Source organism: Salvelinus sp. IW2-2015, linkage group LG37, assembly GCF_002910315.2.
Source record: "Salvelinus sp. IW2-2015 linkage group LG37, ASM291031v2, whole genome shotgun sequence".
NCBI lineage: Eukaryota > Metazoa > Chordata > Actinopteri > Salmoniformes > Salmonidae > Salvelinus > Salvelinus sp. IW2-2015.
This window is the reverse complement of record NC_036876.1, coordinates 9,720,655-9,743,505: the sequence shown is the minus strand read 5'-3', so window position 1 is coordinate 9,743,505 and position 22,851 is coordinate 9,720,655. Positions and strand designations below refer to the sequence as shown.

General features: G+C 41.6%; 2 protein-coding genes and 1 long non-coding RNA gene across 6 annotated transcripts in view; all 3 read right to left on the bottom strand.

Annotated features, from left to right (window-relative positions):
* The window catches only part of LOC111960449 (zinc finger protein 180-like), a 33,583-nt gene extending 29,930 nt beyond the window's left edge, over positions 1-3,653 (bottom strand). For 2 of the 3 annotated variants that reach the window (XM_070437956.1, XM_023982450.3), the window contains exon 1: positions 3,129-3,653. In XM_070437956.1, the coding sequence (XP_070294057.1) occupies positions 3,129-3,426 (298 nt within the window). In that variant the 5' untranslated portion in view covers positions 3,427-3,653. The remainder of the gene's footprint in view (positions 1-3,128) is intronic. The other variant, XM_070437957.1, reaches the window with a different exon arrangement.
* Positions 3,654-7,617: 3,964 nt separating this feature from the next.
* On the bottom strand, positions 7,618-8,978 carry LOC111960182 (zinc finger protein 436-like). The gene is made up of 3 exons (XM_070437808.1): positions 8,948-8,978; positions 8,200-8,389; positions 7,618-8,032 (listed from the first exon to the last, which is right to left on the bottom strand). Exons 1-3 carry the CDS (start codon positions 8,976-8,978, stop codon positions 7,618-7,620), a joined length of 636 nt encoding a protein of 211 aa, XP_070293909.1.
* Positions 8,979-10,384: 1,406 nt separating this feature from the next.
* LOC111960054 (uncharacterized) lies at positions 10,385-17,836 on the bottom strand. Of its 2 annotated transcripts, XR_002876758.3 has the most exons (3): positions 15,425-17,361; positions 15,001-15,103; positions 10,385-14,863 (listed from the first exon to the last, which is right to left on the bottom strand). It is a non-coding gene; the product is annotated as an uncharacterized lncRNA (long non-coding RNA). The 2 variants fall into 2 exon arrangements; XR_011475082.1 differs by having other exon boundaries at positions 15,001-17,836.
* Between the last annotated feature and the right edge of the window lie 5,015 nt (positions 17,837-22,851).

Sequence of the window (22,851 nt, the reverse complement as noted above, 5' to 3'; positions counted from 1 at the left end):
ATTACAGGAACTCTCCGCAACTATATTCAATGTGTGGGACAATTTATTAAGAAGTTGGATCTCTTCTCTGTCCGCACTAACAACGACAACACACAGGTCTTTCCATCATTGTATGATTTTTTTGTGTGCAAATTAACTCAAGCTTACGGACAATGTCAAATGTGATATAGCGAAGCACCTGAGTGAGCTGGCTGCGCAATTACGCAGGTACTTTCCCGAAATGGACGACACAAACAACTGGATTCGTTATCCCTTTCATGCCCTGCCTCCAGTCCACTTATCGCTATCTGAACAAGAGAGCCTCATCGAAATTGCAACAAGCGGTTCTGTGAAAATGTAATTTAATCAGAAGCCACTGCCAGATTTCTGGATAGGGCTGCGCTCAGAGTTTGTTGCCTTGGCAAATCACGCTGTTAAGACACTAATGCCCTTTGCAACCATGTACCTATGTGAGAGTGGATTCTCAGCCCTCACTAGCATGAAAACTAAATACAGACACAGACTGTGTGTGGAAAATTATTTAAAACTGAGACTCTCTCCAATACAACCCAACATTGCAGAGTTATGTGCATCCTTTCAAGCACACCCTTCTCATTAACCTGTGATGAGTTAATCACAATTTTTGATGAACAAATAAGGTTTTATATGTAAGATGGCTAAATAAAGAGCAATATTATTGATTATTATTATTTGTGCCCTAGTCCTATAAGAGCTCTTTGTCACTTCCCACGAGCCGGGTTGTGACCAAAACTCACACTCATTCTTATGTTTAATGTATCGTATAGGGTGTGTGTGTGACAGGTTTACAATGATGGCAAAAAACAACATTTGAGAGTGCGCTGACCCTGGTGCTAGAGGGGGTACGCAGCTGGAGGTTGAATGTTTGAAAGGGTACGGGACTATAAAAAGTTTGGGAACCACTGGCATAGATAAATGCGTTATTTATTTGTTTTTCAGTGCAAAACTTTTTTTTAAAGTACTCGAACAGTCAAATGCCCATCCCTAGTTATAGGTAATGATTACTAAAATATGGTATAGTACAACCTTGTAGCTACTGTTGTCCTGTCTCAGCAGCTACAAGCAGAGGCTAAGCCCCCTACAGGGTAACCCCATTACTGAAGACCATACAGATTAAAATCAGTGGAAAATTCCCGATGGCGCGTGAAGCCGGAAGTATTTGAATTTGAAGCACTCCATATTGCTGAATGGGTCTGAATGACCCCCCCACCCCGGTGAAAGTGGCCGAACGAGCTGGGCCAGAGGATATCAGCCATGGAGAAGGCCCAGCCAACAGAATAAGAAGATCCTCAAGGAGCAGTTCACCAAAGAGTACATGAAGGCTAATGGCCTCACCCAGGCCGCCGACGGACTGACGCTGGCCTTCCTCGCACAGAGCGTCACAGGCACAATGGAAGACATCGTGGGAAGTATTAGGGCTGGGGGATTGCCAGGGACCTCACGGTACGATATAATCACGATAAATACTATCGGTGCCGATACGATATGTATGCGATTCGAAACGATTCTAAATGTATTGCAAGTCAATACCGTGATTTTATTCTGATTCAATGTTCCAAACATATTGCTCACCATAGAAAGCATAAGAAATGAGTTAATCAGTCATGGAAATAAGTGGTGAAAACAAATTGGCTTCCTATTTAAAAAAAATAAGATGGAGTACAAGCTATGAAGGAAAAATACAAGAGTTTTGGTGCAGGTACTGCCAACTAGCACAAAAATAATAATAATGCGATTTTGTCAAAAGAATATAGATATATCGTCAAATAATATCTTGATATGTTACTGTATCGATTCCCCCCCCCCCCCCCCACCCCCAGGAGCTAAGAATTTCACTGTTAGTCTACACCTGTTGTTTACGAAGTATGTGATAAATAACATTTTGATTTGATTCGAGGTATGTGAGCAGTTACTGTAGAAGCCTAAATTTGTCTAATAATTTAAAATAGGGACAGTGTTCGGTCCCCCATCCTTTTCCTTAATGCTGAACATGGTTTCAATACATTTTGTGTCCCCACCCTCCATGCTCCCCCCTCTACCCCTCTGTGGACATCAATGCACATACGCCACACTACGTAGCTATATTTGTATATTTATATTTTTCAGGGATCTTGATCATTTGTGTGTAGAAGTGAGGGAGTCTGTATCTGTGTATGATGGTGTTGGAGAGTAATCGAATTGTCTGTCCCCAGGTTTCACTTCTCTAATCCTGGCTGCTATAGCGGGTCACGTTGGCGTGGTGGAGATCCTGTTGGGTAGAGGGGACATCGAAGCCCAGTCTGAGAGAACCCAGTCTGAGAACCAAAAACGCACCTCTCTCCCTGGCCTGCTCTATAGGAAGACAAGTGCTGCTCTTCACTAAAACACATTCTTCCCTGAACACCACATCAGTGAATTGTGGAAATTCATTAGAGTTAAGTTCATTAGAGTTTGATACATTGAATGTTAATATTGTGAACACGTTATATATTTTACCTCCCGTTTCAGGAAGTGATGTCACTGAGTACTGCCCCTATATGTAGGACCTTCCATCCCCATCTGGGAAATGGATGCCTGATGAAGACCTAAGGTTCCAAACGTTTTTATAAATAAAATCACCTGGGAGCATGAGCAGCAGTGTGTGTGTTTTCCTTTCTTTTTTATATACTGTTTTACCCACTTCATATGTATATACTACTGTATTGTAATGAAACGGCAGGGAGCAGGCCTCGAACCCTCAACCTTCTAGCCCGAAATCCAGCGCGCTATCGGCAGAGTCGATATCCGCGCTTATAAACCCAGGGTCGTTACAGTATTATAGCCTATCCTATTTAACTATTGCTGTACATATACTATCCTTCAGATATACTACATATTCTATCCATAATGTCTATACATCCCATCATATACACACACACACACACACACACACACANCACACACACACACACACACACACACACACACTCAGGGATCCGACATTGCTCTTCCTAATATTTCTATATTTCTTAATTGCATTATTTTATTTTATAGATGTGTGTGTATGCTCTCATCACAGGGCCTTCCGCTGGAGGTATTGATGAGCAAACTCCGAATATCCAAAGTGAAAACAAATTTACGGCATTACTTACTGGTGTTAATCAGATCTCCTGCCTCCTCTTCCTCATTCAATGTGACAGTAATCTCCCCTTCCTCCTTCACTCCCAAAACGGCACCATCCTCTTTCACTCTGAATGCGTCTTCCTCCTCTTTCACTGAAACGTCTTTCTCTTCTTCTTTCAATGTAACATCCTCACCTTCTATTTCGTTTTTTACTGTGACGTTCTCCTCTTCACTTTCTTCTTTCACGACAATATTTAGCCACATACCCTCTTTCTTCGTCCAGCAGACCTCTTTTTTAGAAGGGAGGGAGTAGCTGGGTGAGCTCATGGTCGGAGATGCTAGCTTAGCGACTAGCCTAAATTAGTGCTACTGCTAACTTAACCAGCCTGGGGGTCTGCTTGAAACAACGTAATATGAAATTAAATGGGGTAACACAAAGACACGACAGGAGTGTGTTTAAAACACAGTGAATAATATACACCAAAACAGTCTAAAGACCTTAAACGTTTCGGTTGTTGGCTAGCAAGCTACCGATGTTGCTGACTAGCTGCTGTTCTTCTTCTTTGAGGCTTATTGACAGACTACAACCGAGAAGGTGTTTTGCCGCCATCTACTGTATGGGTTGTGAATGAGAATTTAGTTTTTCTTTGCGGGAAAAACAACATAAAATACAACAAATACAAAATATATACAAAAAAAGCCATCCCACTCCTTCAGTCATAGTCCAACATTCGTCTGATAGGATTCCTTGTAATGCCTCGGAGTCCCAAAAAACTTTCAGCAGCAATGCATATTTTCTCAGATTTCCTCTTTCTTTGCTATGTGCAGTTTATAACCTATGCAATAAATTATACAAAGTCCATCTTTTTAACAGGCAACATGTCAGGATACTGTTGGCAAGGAACATTTACTGGTGTCACTAATCCAACTACCATGGCTTCTTCAACATTACTCCCTTCTTCCACTCTTCTCACCGCCTCCATATAGGAAACATAGTGGACAGCCCATACACTTGCCACCTCCTTCACTCTAACAGGGCACTTGTAGCATTTCACCTCAACTGGCATACGATACTCCCCCAGTCTACATAAAATTAAATAAAATGTTATTTGTCACATGATTCGTAAACAACAGGTGTAGACTAGCACCCAACAGGGTCCTGTTGGTTCCAGACCGCTTGCCGTACGGTAACAGAGAAAACAGTCTATGGCTTAGGTGGCTGGAGTCTTTGAAAAAATGTTGGGCCTTCCTCTGACACTGCTTGGTATAGAGGTCCTGGATGGCAGGGAGCTTGGCCCCAGTGATGTACTGGGCCATTCTCACCACCCCCTGTAGCGTCTTGCAGTCAGGTGCCTTGCAGCTGCCATACCAAGCGGTGATGAAGCCAGTCAAGATGCTTTCAATGGCGCAGCTGCCAAATCTGTTCAGCCTCCCAAGGGGGAAGAGGTGCTGTCGTGCCCTCTTCACAACTGTGCAGGTGTGTGTGAACCATGTTAATTCCTTTGGTGATGTGAACTCTGAGGAACAACCTCCCCTCCATTTCCATTTCCTGCTCCCATTGCAAGTCAAAATTGTCACAAAAGGGGATATTCCTGTCTTTGCAGTTTCTTCAGGAACTAATTTAGGGCAGCAAGGTGGATGCAATGTTCCTAACCCCTTCTATAGCACGGCAGGGGGCCAGAGATGACTGTTCTCTTTCCTGTGCAAACAAGGGTGTTTAAGAGAATGTTGTAGTCCTTCTTTAATTCCTCAGATTGCCGAAAGTGAATGTTGTTAAATCCAACATAAGTGACAATGGTGCGGATATTAGAGTAGTTGGCTAGAACTGTGGGCAGGCGGACCTCAGCGTGGGATTAGTGAAGTACCTCGGCGTTACTCTGGACCCGGATCTCTCTTTTGACGAACATATCAAGACTATTTCAAAGACAGCTTTTTTGCATCTTCGTAACATTGCAAAAATCTGAACATTTCTGTCCAAAAATTATACAGAAAAGTGAATCCCATGCTTTTGTCACTTCTAGATTAGACTACTGCAATGCTCTACTTTCCGGCTACCCTGTAAAGTACTAAATAAACTTCAGTTAGTGCTAAACACGGCTGCTAGAATCTTGACTAGAACCAAAAACTTTGATCGTATTACTTCAGTGCTAGCCTCTCTACACTGGCTTCCTGTAAAGGCTTCCTCTACACTGGCTTCCTGATTTCAAGGTTTTACTGCTAACCTACAAAGCATTAAATGGACTTGCTCCTACCCATCTCTCCGATTTGGTCCTGCCATACATACCTACACGTACGCTACGGTCACAAGACGCAGGTCTCCTTACTGTCCCTAGAATTTCTAAGCAAACAGCTGGAGGAAGGGCTTTCTCCTATAGAGCTCCATTTTATGGAATGGTCTGCCTATCCATGTGACAGACGCAGACTCGGTCTCAACATTGAAGTCTTTATTGAAGACTCATCTCTTCAGTAGCTCCTATGATTGAGTAGTCTGGCCCAGGGGTGTGAAGGTGAACGGAAAAGCACTGGCGCAACGAACCACCCTTGCTGTCTCTGCCTGGCCAGTTCCCCTCTCTCCACCGTGATTCTCTGCCTCTAACTCTGCTACGGCGGCTGAGTCACTGGCTTACTGGTGCTCTTCCATCCCGTCCCTAGGAGGAGTGCGTCACTTGAGTGGGTTGAGTCACTGACGTGATCTTTCTGTCCGGGTTTGGCGCCCCCCTCGGGTTTGTGCCATGGGGGAGATCTTTGTGGGCTTTACTCAGCCTTGTCTCAGGGTAGTAAGTTGGTGGTTTGAAGATATCCCTCTAGTGGTGTGGGGGCTGTGCTGTGGAAAAGTGGGTGGGGTTATATCCTGCCTGGTTGGCCCTGTCTGGGGGTATCGTCAGACGGGGCCACTGTGTCTCCCGACCCCTCCAGTCTCAGCCTCCAGTATTTATGCTGCAGTAGTTTATGTGTCGGGGGGCTAGTGTCAGTCTGTTATATCTGGAGTATTTATCCTGTCTTATCCGGTGTCCTGTGTGAATTTAAGAATGCTCCCTCTAATTCTCTCTCTCTCCCTCCCCTCCCGGAGGACCTAAGCCCCGGTACAACGCCTCAGGACTACCTGGCCTGACGACTCCTTGCTGTCCCCAGTCCACCTGGTCGTGCTGCTGCTCCAGTTTCAACTGTTCTGCCTGCGGCTATTGAACCCTGACCTGTTCACCAGACGTGCTACCTTGTCCCAGACCTGATGTTTTTGACTCTATCTCTCTACCGCACCTGCTGTCTCGAACTCTGAATGCTCTGCTATGAAAAGCCAACTGACATTTACTCCTGAGGTGCTTACCTGTTGCATCCTTTCCAACACTGTGATTATTATTTGACCCTGCTGGTCATCTATGAACGTTTGAACATCTTGAAGAACAATTTGGCCTTAAATGGCCATGTACTGTTATAATCTCCACCCGGCACAGCCAGAAGAGGACTGGCCACACCTCAGAGCATGGTTCCTCTCTAGGTTTCTTCCTAGGTTCCTGCCTTTCTAGGGAGTTTCTGTATAGCACTTTGTGACATCTGCTGATGTAAAAAGGGCTTAATAAATACATTTGATTGATTTAAACAAAATATTTAAAACATAACTGTATAGCCTCAAAATATTGTTAAAACTATAATTTAGATATCATAGATGGTCAGTCCATACTGGTCTATGAATTTGAGAGTGGTTACATTTCTCCACACCCATCCCAAAGCTTTTTACTGAAACATGGGCAGGAAGAACGCTTTGTTATTGTTTCTACTGCGAATTGCCCCATTTAAAGAATAATATTACACGAAAACGTACAAAAAGAAGCATGTGTTGATTCGTGCAGACTTTAAATGAGTGAGAATTTTCTCTGACATGGTATAATAATACTGATGAGAACATTTATTTCAACAACTTATCAATGTTCTCAGAACAACATCACATTTTCATACACCTTTAGCTTGACGACTAATACACAAATTAACTCAATAAAATACATCAACAAGAAATGCACACTATTCATTGATTCAATCATTTAGATTTTGAAATATCCAAACAATTTATCCAATCAAATTAATTTAGCAATATCCAAATCATATATTCAATTCAAGAGGTTTTCAAGGTTAGAATTAATAAATGCAAAATACCATTAATCTATATAATAATTGTATAAACTAACATCCTGTCCAGGGGGTGTACTTGTAAATCAAGCTGCCTCAACCTACAGAAATAGGAGATAGGAACAGGAGCCTATCAGCCTTCTGGCTTAGAATAGCCAAGCCCTGTGCAAGGCTACCTACTTACATAACAATTTACATTTTAAAATATCCAAATCATAAAATGAACATCTAAGGCGTTTATTCTTGTATTCAATATATCATAATACAAAATTAATACATCTGATTTGATATATAATCATGTCCAAAACAATAACACAAAAATAAGCCTATTTTCAAGCAAGCTTTCAAATATACAATTTGATTTCATAAGGCATAAACAAAAACACAAATTCCCAGTCAAAAACATAAGTCTGAATACAGCCTTTCTATTCTCTCATGTGATTTCAGGTCCTCTAACCGGGAACATTTATTTTCATAATGAGAGCAGTGGTATGTCTTCTCCTCCTGTGTATGTATCCTTTCATGCTTATTCAGATGCCTTAACCGGTTAAATATCTTTCCACACAGGGAGCAGTGGTAAGTCTTATCCCCTTCTGTGTGTGCCCTGTCATGCCTATACAGACCCCCTAACTTAGTAAAACTCTTTCCACACAGAGAGCATTGGAAGGGCTTCTCTCCTGTGTGTGTCCTCTTGTGCTTATTTAGGGCTCCTACCTGGGTAAAACTCTTTCCACAGTGGGAACATTGGAATGGCTTTTCTCCTGTGTGTGCCCTCTCATGCGTTTTCAGGCTCCCTAACCAGGTAAAAGTCGTCCCACATTTGGAGCAACAGTAACGCTTCTCTCCAGAGTGTATTCTTTGATGTATTAATAAGTACCCTACTTCGTTAAAACTCTTTCCACACTGGGAACATTGGAAAGGCGTTTCTCCTGTGTGTGTCCTCTCATGCCTTTTCAGGTCACATAACCAAATAAACTTTTTCCACACTGGGTGCAGTGGTGAGGCTTTTCTCCTGTGTGTGTCCTCTCGTGTTTTTTCAGGCTCCCTAACTTGGCAAAACTCTTTTCACACTGAGAACAGTGGTGTCGTCTCACTGGTTTGGGTGTCTCGGGGTCTGGTTCCCCTGAATAACTTTTCCTGCTGTCATCGCGAGAGTCAGGTCCCTCTCCTGCCAAAGACAAACGGAGTGATAAATAATAAAACAGTCTTCACATGAGGTTTAATCCAAACTAGATCGCTCAAAACCCAAAGGCATGTTTTCACAACATTTCATCATTAAATATAAAACTTGCTGCGTTTTTTTCACTCCATTTTTTGGGGGGGAATAAGAATGATGTAGAGCTTCAAATCTAAATCTTGCTCTCTTGGAATGTTATGTGTTTAGGCTCAGCAGAGCACTATTATTAAGCAATGAGGCCTGAGGGGTGTGGCATATTGGCCATATACACAACAAACCCCTGAAGTGCTTTATTGCTATTGGGCATTATTGCTATTGGGCAATTCCACAGTAACTGAATTGCCCTGAGACTCACTTTAAAATGTATGCCAATTATTAATGCCTGTACAGTAGATTTCAGTACACTGTACTGTATTGAACTATACTCTACTGAACACTACTCTACTGTCCTATACTATACTTTCTATACTGAAAAATACAATACTTTACTCTATTCTACTGTACTGAACTCAAACCTACTCTTCTGTGCTGTACTCTACTTATCTGTACTTTGATGTCCAAACTTGTGAAACATAGACATCTATGAGGGGCGGAGTTCATTAGAATAATAGCTATTGTGTAGAATAATAACTAAACACGCAAAAGAGGATATTACATTTTCTACTTTTGTGTACCTATTCAGGATACATCACCATGAAGATAATGACATGAATAATTATGAATTTCTGTATAGTACAGATCATGGACACATTATGTAATTATGTTACCGGATGTTAAGCCACTTCACTTACTGTAGTTCAATAACCAAAATAGATTTTTCAAAACTCAATGTGTCATGTCATATAGCTGCAGTGTTGGGGAATGTTACTTTTTAAAAGTAACTTGTTACATTACTTACTGTGGAAAGTAACTCGTTACATTACTTTGCGTTACCAAAAAAAGAAAACCCTCTGAAGATGCCTTGCGTGCACACAACCTATGAATGGCTTGCATACTACCATCCATAAAGTTGCTTCTCAATGAAGATGACCGTTTATGCACAAAGCATTGGGTTGGAAACATAAGTTCTTGAACTATTACTGTACAGTACACACACAGATGGACATGCTGCTCAACTCGACTTGTTACTGTTGGATTCGGGGTAAACTTTGAACATTGATATACTAGAGACATGATAGATCAGAAGCATAGTATATAAAGGAGTGAAAGAGACGGGTTTTTACATCAGAAGATAATAGTTCTCTATAGAAAGACAGATGGCTTTGCAATGTGTTGGGTGGACGGGAGGAAGTAACAAGATTGCTATAGGGGAAGCGGATGGACATCCGTGGATTAGGCGAAGGAGTGGTTGAGGTCAGGTCAGATCCCCCGAAGGGAGAAATTATGGTTCATTACCCTATTACCCTCTTCCTGTCGAACCATAAGATGTAAGGATTGGAGAGAAGGAGGAGTGCCTAAAGCGGAGTGTATATACAGTTGAAGTCGTGGTTGAAAAATGTGTTTTAATGACTCCAACCTAAGTGTATGTAAACTTCCGACTTCAACATATATATTTTTTTATTTAACTAGGCGAGTCAGTTAAGAAGAAATTCTTATTTACAATGACGGCCTAGGAACAGTGGGTTAACTGCCTTGTTCAGTGGCAGAACGACATATTTTTACCTTGTCAGCTCTAGGATTCGATCTAGCAACCTTCCGGTTACTGGCCCAACGCTCTAACCACTAGGCTACCTGCCGCCCCATATACTTGTGGTGGTGGAAACATGTTTTTGTCTGAATACAGCTGTGTCGACCCTTTGGGAAGAATCAAACTTGGTTTAGCTTCTCTAGTGTCCATGAGTTGTTTACTTTGAAAAATTAGAACCAAACATTACAAAGTAGAGTAAAAGAGAGGAGAGATTTTCCAGACTGTTTTCACAATTATGAGCTGAACATATAGTAACAGCATACCAGTGGAAGGGAAAACAGCAGCAGGTGACCCAACTGTGGTTTGTGACTACTTTTATTTCCCATTCTAGTCAATTCAATTACAGTCATTATGTTACAGATTTTTCAGACATTCTGTTACGGATTTTGTACACGTTTTATTCACTTAATAATTCATAAACAAAATTGTTATCACTTCAAATATTATAATAAATTGGTAGGTCTATCTTTACTTTTGACTTCGGTTAACTTATTATCCCCCTCATGAGGGAGATATATTTGAAAATATCTTGAAGATGTGGGGGTTTTGTAATAGAATGACAAGACATTAGGCAATATTTCTTAAACTTACAGAAGGCAAATAATTTTTTTAAACTAACTACAGTGCCTTCAGAAAGTATTCACACATATTCCACATTGTGTTGCAAAATGTATCCTCACCCATCTACACACAATACCCCATAATGACAAAGAGAAAAATGTTTTTAGAAATGTTTGATCAAATTAAATACAGAAATATCTCATGTACAGTACCGGTCAAAAGCTTTGACACACTTACTCATTCAAGGGTTTTTCTTTATTTTTACTATTTTCTACATTGTAGGATAATAGTGAAGGCATCAAAACTATGAAATAACACATACAGAATCATGTAGTAACTAGGGATGCACGATATATTGGTGAACATATCGGAATTGGACGATATTAGCTAAAAATGACAACATCGGTATCGGCCCGATGTCTAGTTTAACGCCGATGTGCAAAACTGATGTCAAAGCTGACGTGCATACCTACATAACGTAGGTACATGACGTAATGACGCCATGTGAAATTTGGCACTACACGTGCAACACAGCATTCCTAACCTAGCCCACAATGTCTGCTGTGTGAATCGAGCAGTCAACAGGTCGAGCAGTTATTTGAGAGAATTTCAGCGAGACAACGCCAAGATAATGGAATTCATTGCCCTTGACAATCAACCGTTTTCTGTCGTGGGTGATGTTGGCTTTCGCGACTGATCGAGCACCGGTACACACTACCAAGTGCACTATTTTTCAGATGTTGCCCTACCGGAGTTACACAGTAATAGCATCACTGCTATTAGCTTCACGACATACTATGGAACGCCGTTGGGGTCCTTGCGTGTCAAAAAAGACACGTCAAATAACACTATTTGACAATAAAACTATTTGATGCGTAAAATAAGCTTTTAATTTGACACGTCAAATAACACAGTTCTATTACAGAATGTTGTATATTCTGAATTTGCATGTGCAAGCCAAGTGCAACCACTACTATCAGTAGCACTGTCAAAGCTGTACAAAAAAGTATGCAAACAAGCAAACACCGGCCATGAACGATGTCTTTACAATACCGCGTTGGTAATAAAGCATTATTTGATCGACTGCAACTTCTGGGGTACCTAGCCAGCACCAACACAACCAGCCTGAAAACAATGACCAGTAGAAACTGCAGTCATTTTCATTATTCTTAGCAATGATTTAGGAATTCTTGTGAGTAAGTATTAGCTCGGTAGCCACTTGTTGTTCGCCTATTGACATTGAACTTCAGTTCGTGAAAATAAATAGCTAACCAGCTACACAAACCCTGTTTCCGAAAGCTAACGTTATAAGCAGCCAGCTAGCTTCATCTGACTAGTGAGGCTTGATTGGACCGGTTTGTGTTGTGAAGCTAGCCACAATAAGGATTAGGCATAATAGTGGAATTTGTGGTTTGCCTTTAAAATAAAAGTACCTCTTTGAAAGTGATGCAGAAGGTTACAATTGGTGGAATCATGCCATATTTAGACTAGATAATGTTAAACAAGGTTGGAATGTGAAGCAATGAAATGGGGTATCAGTCTATTCGGTGACACCCACAGAACACAACTGTGTAGAGTTTACGCAAATACTAGCGTTGTAGCTCCTATCGCGGGACTGTGACTGTGAAATCACCTCCCGTCAGCCTATTGTGTGTGTTGACATTCATATTGCACTGTGCAGCTTTACCGAAGGATTGGTGATCAATGAAATGGGGTATCAGTCTACTCAATACCAAAGATATTTTTTCCCAACGTCCTCCTCAGAGTTATCAAACTCCAAAACTTCCACGCAGTATTGTTTTTCCTCGGGAATAGTGTTCAATACACATCGGTTGAAAATAAATGTGGCTCAATTCAGTTGTTTCAGAGTCAGAGCTATAAGAGCTATGACACTAATGTTCTCTGGGTGTCACTGAGTAGACTGATACCCCACCATGTCATTGATCCACAATCCATAGGTAAGGCTGTACAGTGAAATAACTATGCCAACAATGCAATTCTAAAGTCTAATACATCCAGTGTGATTTCAACAGATTTCTTTCAAATGAACAAATTATTGTATTTGTTGATTTTATACAACAACATTCCAACCTCGTTTAGCATGATCTATTCAATTATGGCATAATTCTACTATTTGTATTCATTTGCATCACTGTCAATGAAATACTTTTATTTAAGGCTAAACGCTAAGTCCACTATTGTGGCTAATCCTTATTGTCTTATAAATTAGGGTTATTTTAGATGACACCTAGCTATATAGTTAATCAGTGTGTAATAGCTACGTAAATTATTATGTGACGTGCAGTCATATTCAGGTCCTGATTGGTCAACAAGCTTATTAGTGTTAAATAGTGTTATTTGACGTGCATCTTTTTGACACACAAAGACGCAAACGGCGTTCCATATAAATCCTGGTTGAGAATGAAATGACTGAACAACGAAACAGCACAGCAAGTAAGTGAAAGAAATAGGTTTTGGTTATGTTTTACTGGTAATGGGGACATACGTAAATGTCAACAAAATAACTTTTTGGTCAGTGTGGTGTGTGTGTGTGTGTAACCTTTATTGAACTAGGCAAGTCAGTTAACAACAAATTCTTATTTACAATGATGACCAACCCCAGCCAACGCTGGGCCAATTGTGCGCTGCCCTATGGGACTCCCAAACACGGCCGGATGTGATACAGCCTGGATTTGAACAAGGGACTGTAGTGACGCCTCTTGCACTGAAATGCAGTGCCTTAGCCCGCTGCGTCCATGTGTGTGTGTTAACTATTTAACTGTACTAGAATGCTTAAAAGGCCGGTAAAATTTTTAATATCGGTTATCGGTATAGATTTTTTGGGCAGGGAAAATATTGGATATCGGTATCGGCCAAAAATGTCATATCTGTGCATCACTAGTAGTAACCAAAAAAGTGTTAAACAAATCAAAATATATTTTAGATTCTTCAAAGCAGCCACCCTTTGCCTTGATAACAGCTTTGCACATGCTTGGCATTCTCTCAACCAGGTTCATGAGGTAATCACCTGGAATGCATTTCAATTAACAGGTGTGCCTTGTTAAAAGTTAAATAGTGGGGACTCCGGCGGCTCCTACAGGTGTTGCACACTGGGAGGCACTGGCAGTGGTGATGCAGCTGTCAGGAGTGGTTCCAGCGGGGGTCCAGCAGAGGCGACGGCGTCGATGGTCTCATCCATGGCAGCCATCTCCTGTGCCCTGTGTTCTGAAGGCTGCCCGACGCTCTTTCTCCTCTGCCTCAGCCCTCTCTTGCCACTTGCGTGTGTATTCCTCCCCGGTGCTGGTGGAAGGCCCAGTGCTGCTGGTTCCAGGAGAGGCAGTGCTGGGACCTGGTAGGGACCGAGACGGCATTAAACTGGACCCTCAATGGCTGAAGGGTCAAAAGGGAAAAGGCCACACTTCTTGAACCCTTCCACCACATAGCGCATGTCCTTGCAGCGCTGGTATGGGTAGCAGAATACTCTGGCAAATTCTGATTTGTTTACCATGTAGGAGTGGTTAAAATGTCTAAGGTCTCCAGCTACCTTGGAGAACTCAGCCTTTAAAGGGCCAAAGTATGTCACGTCCAGCGGCTGCAGGACATGGGTGCAGTGTGGTGGAAGACAAAGAAGTATAACCCCTTCCCTTAGTGCCGCACACGAGCACCTCGAGGTCCATGTGGCTCTTGTGTCCATCAAAGAGGAGAAGGAGAGGGTGCACCACTGTGCTGAAACCACTTCCTGAACAGGTTCCCGTCAATGTAACCACTGTTTGACCGCACATACAAGGCTAGGGGGGGGGGGGGCTCCCAGTGTATAGTGGCCAACAGGGAAACACTTGGGGTAGATGATAAACGGGGGAACGTCCTCCCCAGCTGCGTTGAAGCAGGCACTGTGATGTGCTCCTTGGTCTCCATAGCCTGCTGGTACGCGTGTTTTGCACCCCGGGGAGCCAGCACTTTGTGCCTGCTCTGGTTGCTACGGAACCCAGACTCACTGCAGTTATAGATTTGTCTGGGTTTCTCCCTCAACCCACTCTCCTTTAAGTGCTTCTCATAAAAAGTGAAGAAGGTGTCCATTGTCGGATGTGTGGCACACTGAGCTCTCCCCCTGTCTTGGGTGTCCGGCCTCCTTATGCTTAGGTTCTTGTGCCTCCTCCTGAACATTTCCCACCACCTCTTCCTCAGTGGTGGGATTGTTTCCCCCTGGGTGTCGAAACCTACAATATAATAGAATATGAAATTGTCCATCCGGAATGAAAAAGTTAATTTTGGCATCACCACACACATCCATATTTACATCACACACATTGAGAACAGTCAGTCCAGCATTCTACATACATAGAACACCAAATACCTGCGTATTTCGTCAGCGTATTTCATCAGCCTCTGTCTGGTGAAGGGGAACCCATGGCTGGCGCAGTAGATACAGTACTGCACCAGAGAATTTTCATCTTCTTCTGCAAGCAATGTGGGTACACTACTATTTTAAGTGCATATGAAAACGAATCATAAAATGTTAAAAAAAAAAWTTTTTTACATATACATGTTCCTAAGACCTTTTTCACTTGGACATAAGTATTAATAACTAAATAGAACAATAACCATGTAAAGTCAGAGCAGACCTGAATTCCCTTTAAAACAGTATCTTAGTTACTGTATACATAAAAAAATAAATACAACTTTCAGTCTTCTTCGTAAGTTTGTAAACAAAATAGGCCTTCTGGTCATACAAAAAAATAAATTAATTGAGGTACCTGAGTATTCTGAAAAATAGTCACCTGATGCTTGTTAGTTAACGTTAATCAACACAAGAAAAATGAGAATACCATGTCCGAAACCATCAATCTGTTCCTTCTGGTGAGATTTTAGGGAGGAATATGGATTTCTGAACCGTTGATGAGCCTCGTCCTCCGACAAAGTAAGCGGCCTTTCCCTCATTTCGTGATCGTTGGCCACAACTTGTTCCTTCTTTCTATGTCCTCCGGGCTGAGATGCTCAGCAAAACGCATACCATGGCTCTGGAGGAAGGTGTTCTTCCTAGCAGCTTTCCAGACAGCATCCCTGTAGAATCTGGCAGTGAAGAGGATGATGATACCCCTTGGTCTTGAATCGTTTGCTGTTGCATCTTGCAGAGGCGATGCACAACGTCGATGGTATCACCAACTTTGTTCTTCTCCTCGCACATCCTCATTCTCCACCTCTGGCACGCAGTAGAGTCTCAGGTTCCATCTTCTTGTGTATTGTTCCAGATCAGTGAGATGTCTATGGTAGACATTGTTATTATTTTCCACACTTTTTTCAACTTTTGCCACTCATTTTCACATCCTTGATTTCACCACATGTAAACTCCAGTCTTTTTCAAGCCTTCGATAACCATGGTGTTCGCACCTACCATTTTCTCAATGGCGTCAGACCTGGAGTTGATGAGTAAGCAGATGCCAGAGTTCATGTTGGGTTTTTTGGAGGGTAAAGGTTTGCACGGAGTAACCGGTAAAGAGGGGAATTCATTATCTTCAACAGCATGATATTATCCATAGGGCAAGCATAGTAATGACAGTTGTCTATAAGCACGGAAAGCATACAATTTATTAGGCTACTGATGCAATAAGTTATGAACTTCACAGGTTGGTGAAAGTGCAAGGTGATGAGCTTGATGCTCCTTTCCAATAAATACCGAGGGTCTTATTCTACTGACATGATGATCGATGCTTGGCTGCCATTTGAAAAATTAATATCGCTCTTTTGTCCATAATGTAATAATCGCTATATAATTTTTCGGTACATGGGAATTTAAAGCAACAGGTATTTATGTGCACTACGTCATCACGCGCCGACTTTTATCCTCAAGTGAATTTGATGGAAACATCTCTGGTGAGAAAATGCGCATATTTTATTTATACTCGCATGAAAATCTGTTGCCAATTGGATGGAAACCTAGCTACTGACGAGCGGACTCTGAATATCTAAAGTAAAAACCCATTACGGCGGTATTTACTATTGTTAATCAGATCTCCGGTCTCCTCTGTCAATGTGACAGTGATCTCCCCTTCGATCTTCACTCCATGAACTGTAGTAACGTTAGCCTCTTTTATGGCAACATCCTCGTCTTTAATTCTGAACGCGTCTTCCTCTTCTTTCGCTGTAACAGCCTCGCCCTCTACGTTTTTCACTGTGACATCAACCTCTTCCTTCTCTTCTTTCACGACAATGTTCAGCCACAGAGGCTCTTTCTCCGTCCAGCAGACCTCTTTTTTTGCAGGGGAAGAGTAGTTTAGTGAGCTCATGGTCGGGGATAATAGCTAGCTAAATTAGTGCTAGCCAACCAGCCACTTAGCTGACTAACAACAAAGTATGACATTAAATGGGGTAACAGGTAGATACAACAGCAGTGTGTTTAAAACACTGTGATTAATATAACGTTACACCAAAACAACCGACAGTAAAGCGCTGAGGTGTTTCAGCTATATATTGGCTATCAACCTACCGAGGTAGTTGACTAACGTTAGCTGTTGTTGAAGAAGCATCTGGTCCCGTCCACTAGAATATACGTCACATTAGCAGCATCGCCCGAAAGACGCACATCGTCATCTGCTGACTGGAATGGGTAACGCAGTTGAGAAGGTTATTTTATTTCCAGACAAATGCTGTGTTCGAATACTCATACTAACCGTACTATTTGTGACGTTAATTGAGTATAGTATGCTTATTGGTCATAGTATATATATTAGTTAGTATGCCAAAAGTTCTATCGGCTATCTATTCCGATTTCAGAGCGTGGAATAATATATCTACTAGCGCTCAACACCCGTTGAAAATGGCCGGTGTCGGTAAACATCGGCAAAAAAAGCGTAATTAAATTGTTGCCAGTGTAACAGTATAACTTTAGTACGTCCCCTCGCCCGAACCAGTCACCCACGAAGCGTCGTTACCCATCGCTCCACAAAGGCCGCGGCCCTTGCAGAGCAAGGTGCAACACTACTTCTAGGTTTCAGAGCAAGTGACGTAACTGATTGAAACCCTACTAGCGCGTACCCGCTAACTAGCTAGCCATTTCACATCCGTTACACTCACCCCCCTTTCAACCTCCTCCTTTTCCGCAGCAACCAGTGATCCGGGTCAACAGCATCAATGTAACAGTATAACTTTAAACCGTCCCCTCGCGCGAACCAGGGACCCTCTGCACACATCAACAACGGTCCGCCACGAAGCATCGTTACCCATCGCTCCACAAAGGCCACGGCCCTTGCAGAGCAAGGTGCAACACTAAGGTTTCAGAGCAAGTGACGTAACTGATTGAAACGCTACTAGCGCGTACCCGCTAACTAGCTGGCCATTTCACATCCGTTACACCAGCAGCACAGTTACATTCACCAACGCTCTGGATAACATGAAAATTGCCTAACCAGCTCTGCTAGGACGAGTAAAATGGTCAGAGTGGTCTCATTTGTGTCTGGAAGGAGCTAGCAAGCTAGCCAACGTTAGCTTGGGTGCTTGACTGCAGTTGTAAGGTCAGAATGTTCAAATCAACCCTAAACGTCCCGAGTGTGCTTTGAGAGCGAAACGCTCAGAATTTACAAACACACAATCCGACAATGCTCCGAATTTAGGAGCGCACTCCACATTGAATTTAAGAACACACCCGAAGTCGTAAAATGTCTAACTAGTCATTTGTTACGTTAATTAGCTAGAAGAGGTTGCATAGCAACAGCTTCAACTTCCGGTAGCTTGACGACTCAACTGAAAGCATACTGTTCGTTTACAGTATACTAAAATGAACTAATAGTATGTTTGTATGGGTATTCGAACACAGCTGTAAAGTGTAGTTTTCATTTATTTAATAAAATCTGAAGTAAAATTTTGAAATCTCACCTTGACACTGGCACGGTATAGGCAGCTATTGGTTCGAAGGTTGAACTCGTATTTTGAAGGGACAGGAAGTGTTGGCTGTCTAATGACAGGCATTCCACATTTAACTTCACCGAGAGGTGAAAATCAAAGAGAATTCGGTCAAAAACAATACCGCTTTCAGAAATTATTCACACCTCGTGACTTTTTCCACATTTTGTTGTGTTACAACGTGTAATTAAAATGGATTTACACAAAATGCTCTGTAATATCAAAGTGAATAAAACAGTAATATATCTTGATTAGATAATTATTAATTCAACCCCCTGAGACAATAAATGTTAGAATCAACTTTGGCAGGGATTAGTCTTTCTGGGTAAGTCTCTAAGAGTTTTGCTCATCTGGATTTTTTTATTTTTTTTATTTTATTTTATTTAACCAGGGAGGCCAGTTGAGAACAAGTTCTCATTTACAACTGCAACCTGGCCAAGATAAAGCAAAGCAGTGCAACAAAAACAACATACAGTCAATAACACAATAGAAAAGAAAAATAGACACATCTATGTAGTGCGTGCAAATGTAGAAGAGTAGGGAGGTAGGTAATAAATAGGCTATAGAGGTGAAATAATTACTATTTAGCATTAACAATGGAGTGATAGATGTGCAGATGATGATGTGCAAGTAGAGATACTAGGGTGCAAGAGGGTAAGTAATAATATGGGGATGAGGTAGTTGGGTGTGCTATTTACAGATTGGCTGTGTACAGGTACAGTGATCGGTAAGCTGCTCTGACAGCTGATGCTTAAAGTTAGCGAGGGAGATATAAGACTCCACCTTCAGAGATTTTTGAAATTCTTTCCAGCAGAGAACTGGGAGGAAAGGCGGCCAAAGTAAGTGTTGGCTTTGGGGATGACCATTGCAATATACCTGCTGGAGCGCATGCTACTGGTGGGTGTTGCTATGATGACCAGTGAGCTGAGATAAGGCGGGGCTTTACCTAGCAAAGACTTATAGATGACCTGGAACCAGTGGGTTTGGCGACGGATATGTAGTGAGGGCCAGTCAACAAGAGCATAGAGGTCGCAGGGGTGGGTAGTATATGGGGCTTTGGTGACAAAACGGATGGCACTGTGATAGACTACATCCAGTTTGTTGAGTGTTGGGGACTATTTTGTAAATTACATCGCCGAAATCAAGGATCGGTAGGATAGTCAGTTTTACAAGGGTATGTTTGGCAGCATGAGTGAAGGAGGCTTTGTTGCGAAATAGGAATATTCTAGATTTAATTTTGGATTGGAGATGTGAGTCTGGAAGGAGAGTTTACAGTCTAACCAGACACCTAGGTATTTGTAGTTGTCCACATATTCTAGGTCCGAACCGTCCAGAGTAGTGGTGCTAGTCGGGCGGGAGGGTGCGAGCAGCAATCGGTTGAAGAGCATGTCCTTAGTTTTACTAGCATTTAAAAGCAGTTGGATGCCACGGAAGGAGGGTTGTATGGTGTTGAAGCTCATTTGAAGGTTTGTTAGCACAGTGTCCAAAGAAGGGCCAGATGTATACAGAATGGTGTACAATATTGTATATAGAATTGTACAATATTTGCCTATTATTCTTTAAAACATTCTTTAAGCTCTGTCAAGGTAGTTGGTGATCATTGATAGACTGCCATTTTCAAGTCTTGCCATAGATTTTCAAGCTGATTTAAGTCAAAACTGTAACTAGGTTACACAGGAACATTCAATGTTGTCTTGGGAAGAAACTCCAGTGTATATTTGGCTTTGTATTTTAACCAAGTGTCCTGCTGAAATGTGAATGTCTCCCAGTGTCTGTTGGAAAGCAGATTGATTGTCACGCCCTGACCTTAGAGAGCCTTTTTATTTCTCTATTTGGTTAGGTCAGGGTGTGATTTGGGCGGGCATTCTAGTTTGTATATTTCTTTGTTGCCCGGTATGGTTCCCAATCAGAGGCAGCTGTCATTCGTTGTCTCTGATTGGGGATCATACTTAGGCAGCCCTTTTTCCCACCTTCAGTTGTGGGATCTTGTTTTTGCACAGTTGCTGTACAGCCCTGCAGAACTTTACGTTCGTTTATATTTTGTTGGTGTTTCAGTATTAAATTATTATGAACACTTTCCACGCTGCGCTTTGGTCTCATTCATCCAACGACGGAATTAACATTGAACCAAGTTTTCCTCTATGATTATGCCTGTACTTAGCTCAATTCCATAACCATAACATGATGCAGCCACCACTATGCTTGAAAATATGAAGAGTGGTACTCAGTGATGTGTTGTGTTGGATATGCCCCCCCCCCCCTCTTTGTATTCAGGACCAACAAATGTATTTCTTTGCCACATTTATTGCACTATACATGTTTAGGAATATTTGTATTCAGCACAGGCTTCCTTCTTTTCACTCAGTCATGTATGTTAGTATTGTGGAGTAACAACAATGTTGTTGATCTATCGTCAGTTATCTCCTATCACAGCCATTAAACTCTGTAACTGTTTTAAAATCCTAATTGGCCTCATGGTGAAATCTCTGAGAAATTTCCTTCCTAGTTAGGAAGGACGCCTGTATCTTTGTAGTGACTAGGTGTATTAATACACCATCCAAAGTGTATTTAATAACTGCACCATCCTCAAAGGGATATTCAATGTCTGCTTTTGTTTTTTTACCCATCTACCAATAGGTGCCCTTCTTTGTGAACCATTGGAAAACCTCCCTGGTCTTTATGGTTGAATCTGTGATTGAAATTCACTGCTCTACTGAGGGACTTTACAGACAATTGTATGTGTTGGGTACAGAGATGGGGTAGTCATTTAAAAATCATGTTAAACACTATTATTGCACACAGTGAGTCCATGCAACTTATGTGACTTAAGACTTGCAATAACAAAATGGTTGAATACTTCTTGACTCAAGACATTTCAACTCTTCATTTTGTATTAATTTGTAAACATTTCTAAAAACATAATTCCACTTTGACATTATGGGGTATTGTTTGTCACGGATCTACACACAATCTCAATTTCATCCAATTTTAATTCAGGCTGTAACACAACAAAATGTGGAAAAAGCCAAGGGGTGTAATAACTTTCTGAAGGCACTTTTGAGACAAGACAATTTTTCGGGTTGCTTGTAAAAAAGAAAGAAAAAAATTTGGGAAGTACATACCGGGCTGATGGCAGTAAATTATGATAGTTGCTCAGCGAAACTCCATATTTAGTGAGTAACAAATGTATTTTGACATTACGCTTTCAAATTTGTCCAATGTGAGAATTAATGGTTTCTAACTGGGCTTAGAGAGGAGACTCATCAAATTCATAGTCTCCTCCTCTGCCCAGATACTGGTTCAGACTAAACTCCACGGTGAAGAAAGTTTCTGATGAACTCTACAACAGAGAGGAGCAGAGACCAGGCTTTGTGGAATTCAGCTCCAACTACATCGATTCATCCAAGATCAATATACTTTATAATAATTATGAAACGCTAACCTTGTACCTATGTTTGTCCTCTGTAGTTGCGTGCCTCACTTTGTTTGCTGAAAGCCATACTTTTTCAATAAACTTTAATCACAATCTGTGACTGCTCATTGCTGTAAAATGAAACTCAGCGCAAATGGGCATGTGACAATGGAATCCCAATAAAGAAACAGTCGGTGGTTGTATTTGATTAACATGTATTGAAAAAGTATGGATTTCAGCAAACAAAGAAAGACATGCAACTACAAAGGGCAAACATAGGTACAATGTTAGCGTTTCATAATATTTTTTAAAGTATTATCTTGGCCGAATCGATGTCGTCAGAGCTGAATTCCACTAAGCCTGATCTCAGCTCCACTACATTGGAGTTAATCAAAAACGTCCTTCACCAGTGAGTGGAATTTAGTAAGCTAGAACAACCCCAGAGCAAGTCCCTGTAGTCTCGTTAATTCTAAGGTAAATCAAATATCTTACAAGGACTTTCTCATATCCTCTTTGACAAAATGTTCCATCTCTACTCACTGTTTATATAAACTGACCACCTCTCTCAATACAATAGGCCGAGGATAAAATAGAAATGTATTATATCCATCCTCTGCCAACCCACCCGGACATCCCCGCCCACCTGCAACAGCTGACATGAGTAATAACAGAGGGGATTCGATTAATCTCGCCCGGACGCCCGTGTTAGCGTGTTTTCCACCGGCTGAAAGTTGATTGCATTCGATATGGAACTAGGCTGTCTCCCAGACTTGAGGCAGGTATCCCGCTCTGTCCGACAGCTCAAAACAAAAATGAGAACATATATTTTATGTAAAAAATATGTATATGTATCTGAACGCTTGACCATGCTGCCTGGTTGACAACATAACCAAGCGG

Coding starts and splice junctions, on each gene's coding strand:
- LOC111960182 (XM_070437808.1), bottom strand. CDS start 8,978: ATGTCTATGTTTCACAAGTTTGGACATCAAA. Junction 8,390..8,947: donor TCACAAGTTTGGACATCAAA/GTACAGATAAGT, acceptor TGTCTTTGGCAG/GAGAGGGACCTGACTCTCGC. Junction 8,033..8,199: donor CACTGCACCCAGTGTGGAAA/AAGTTTATTTGG, acceptor CAAATGTGGGAC/GACTTTTACCTGGTTAGGGA.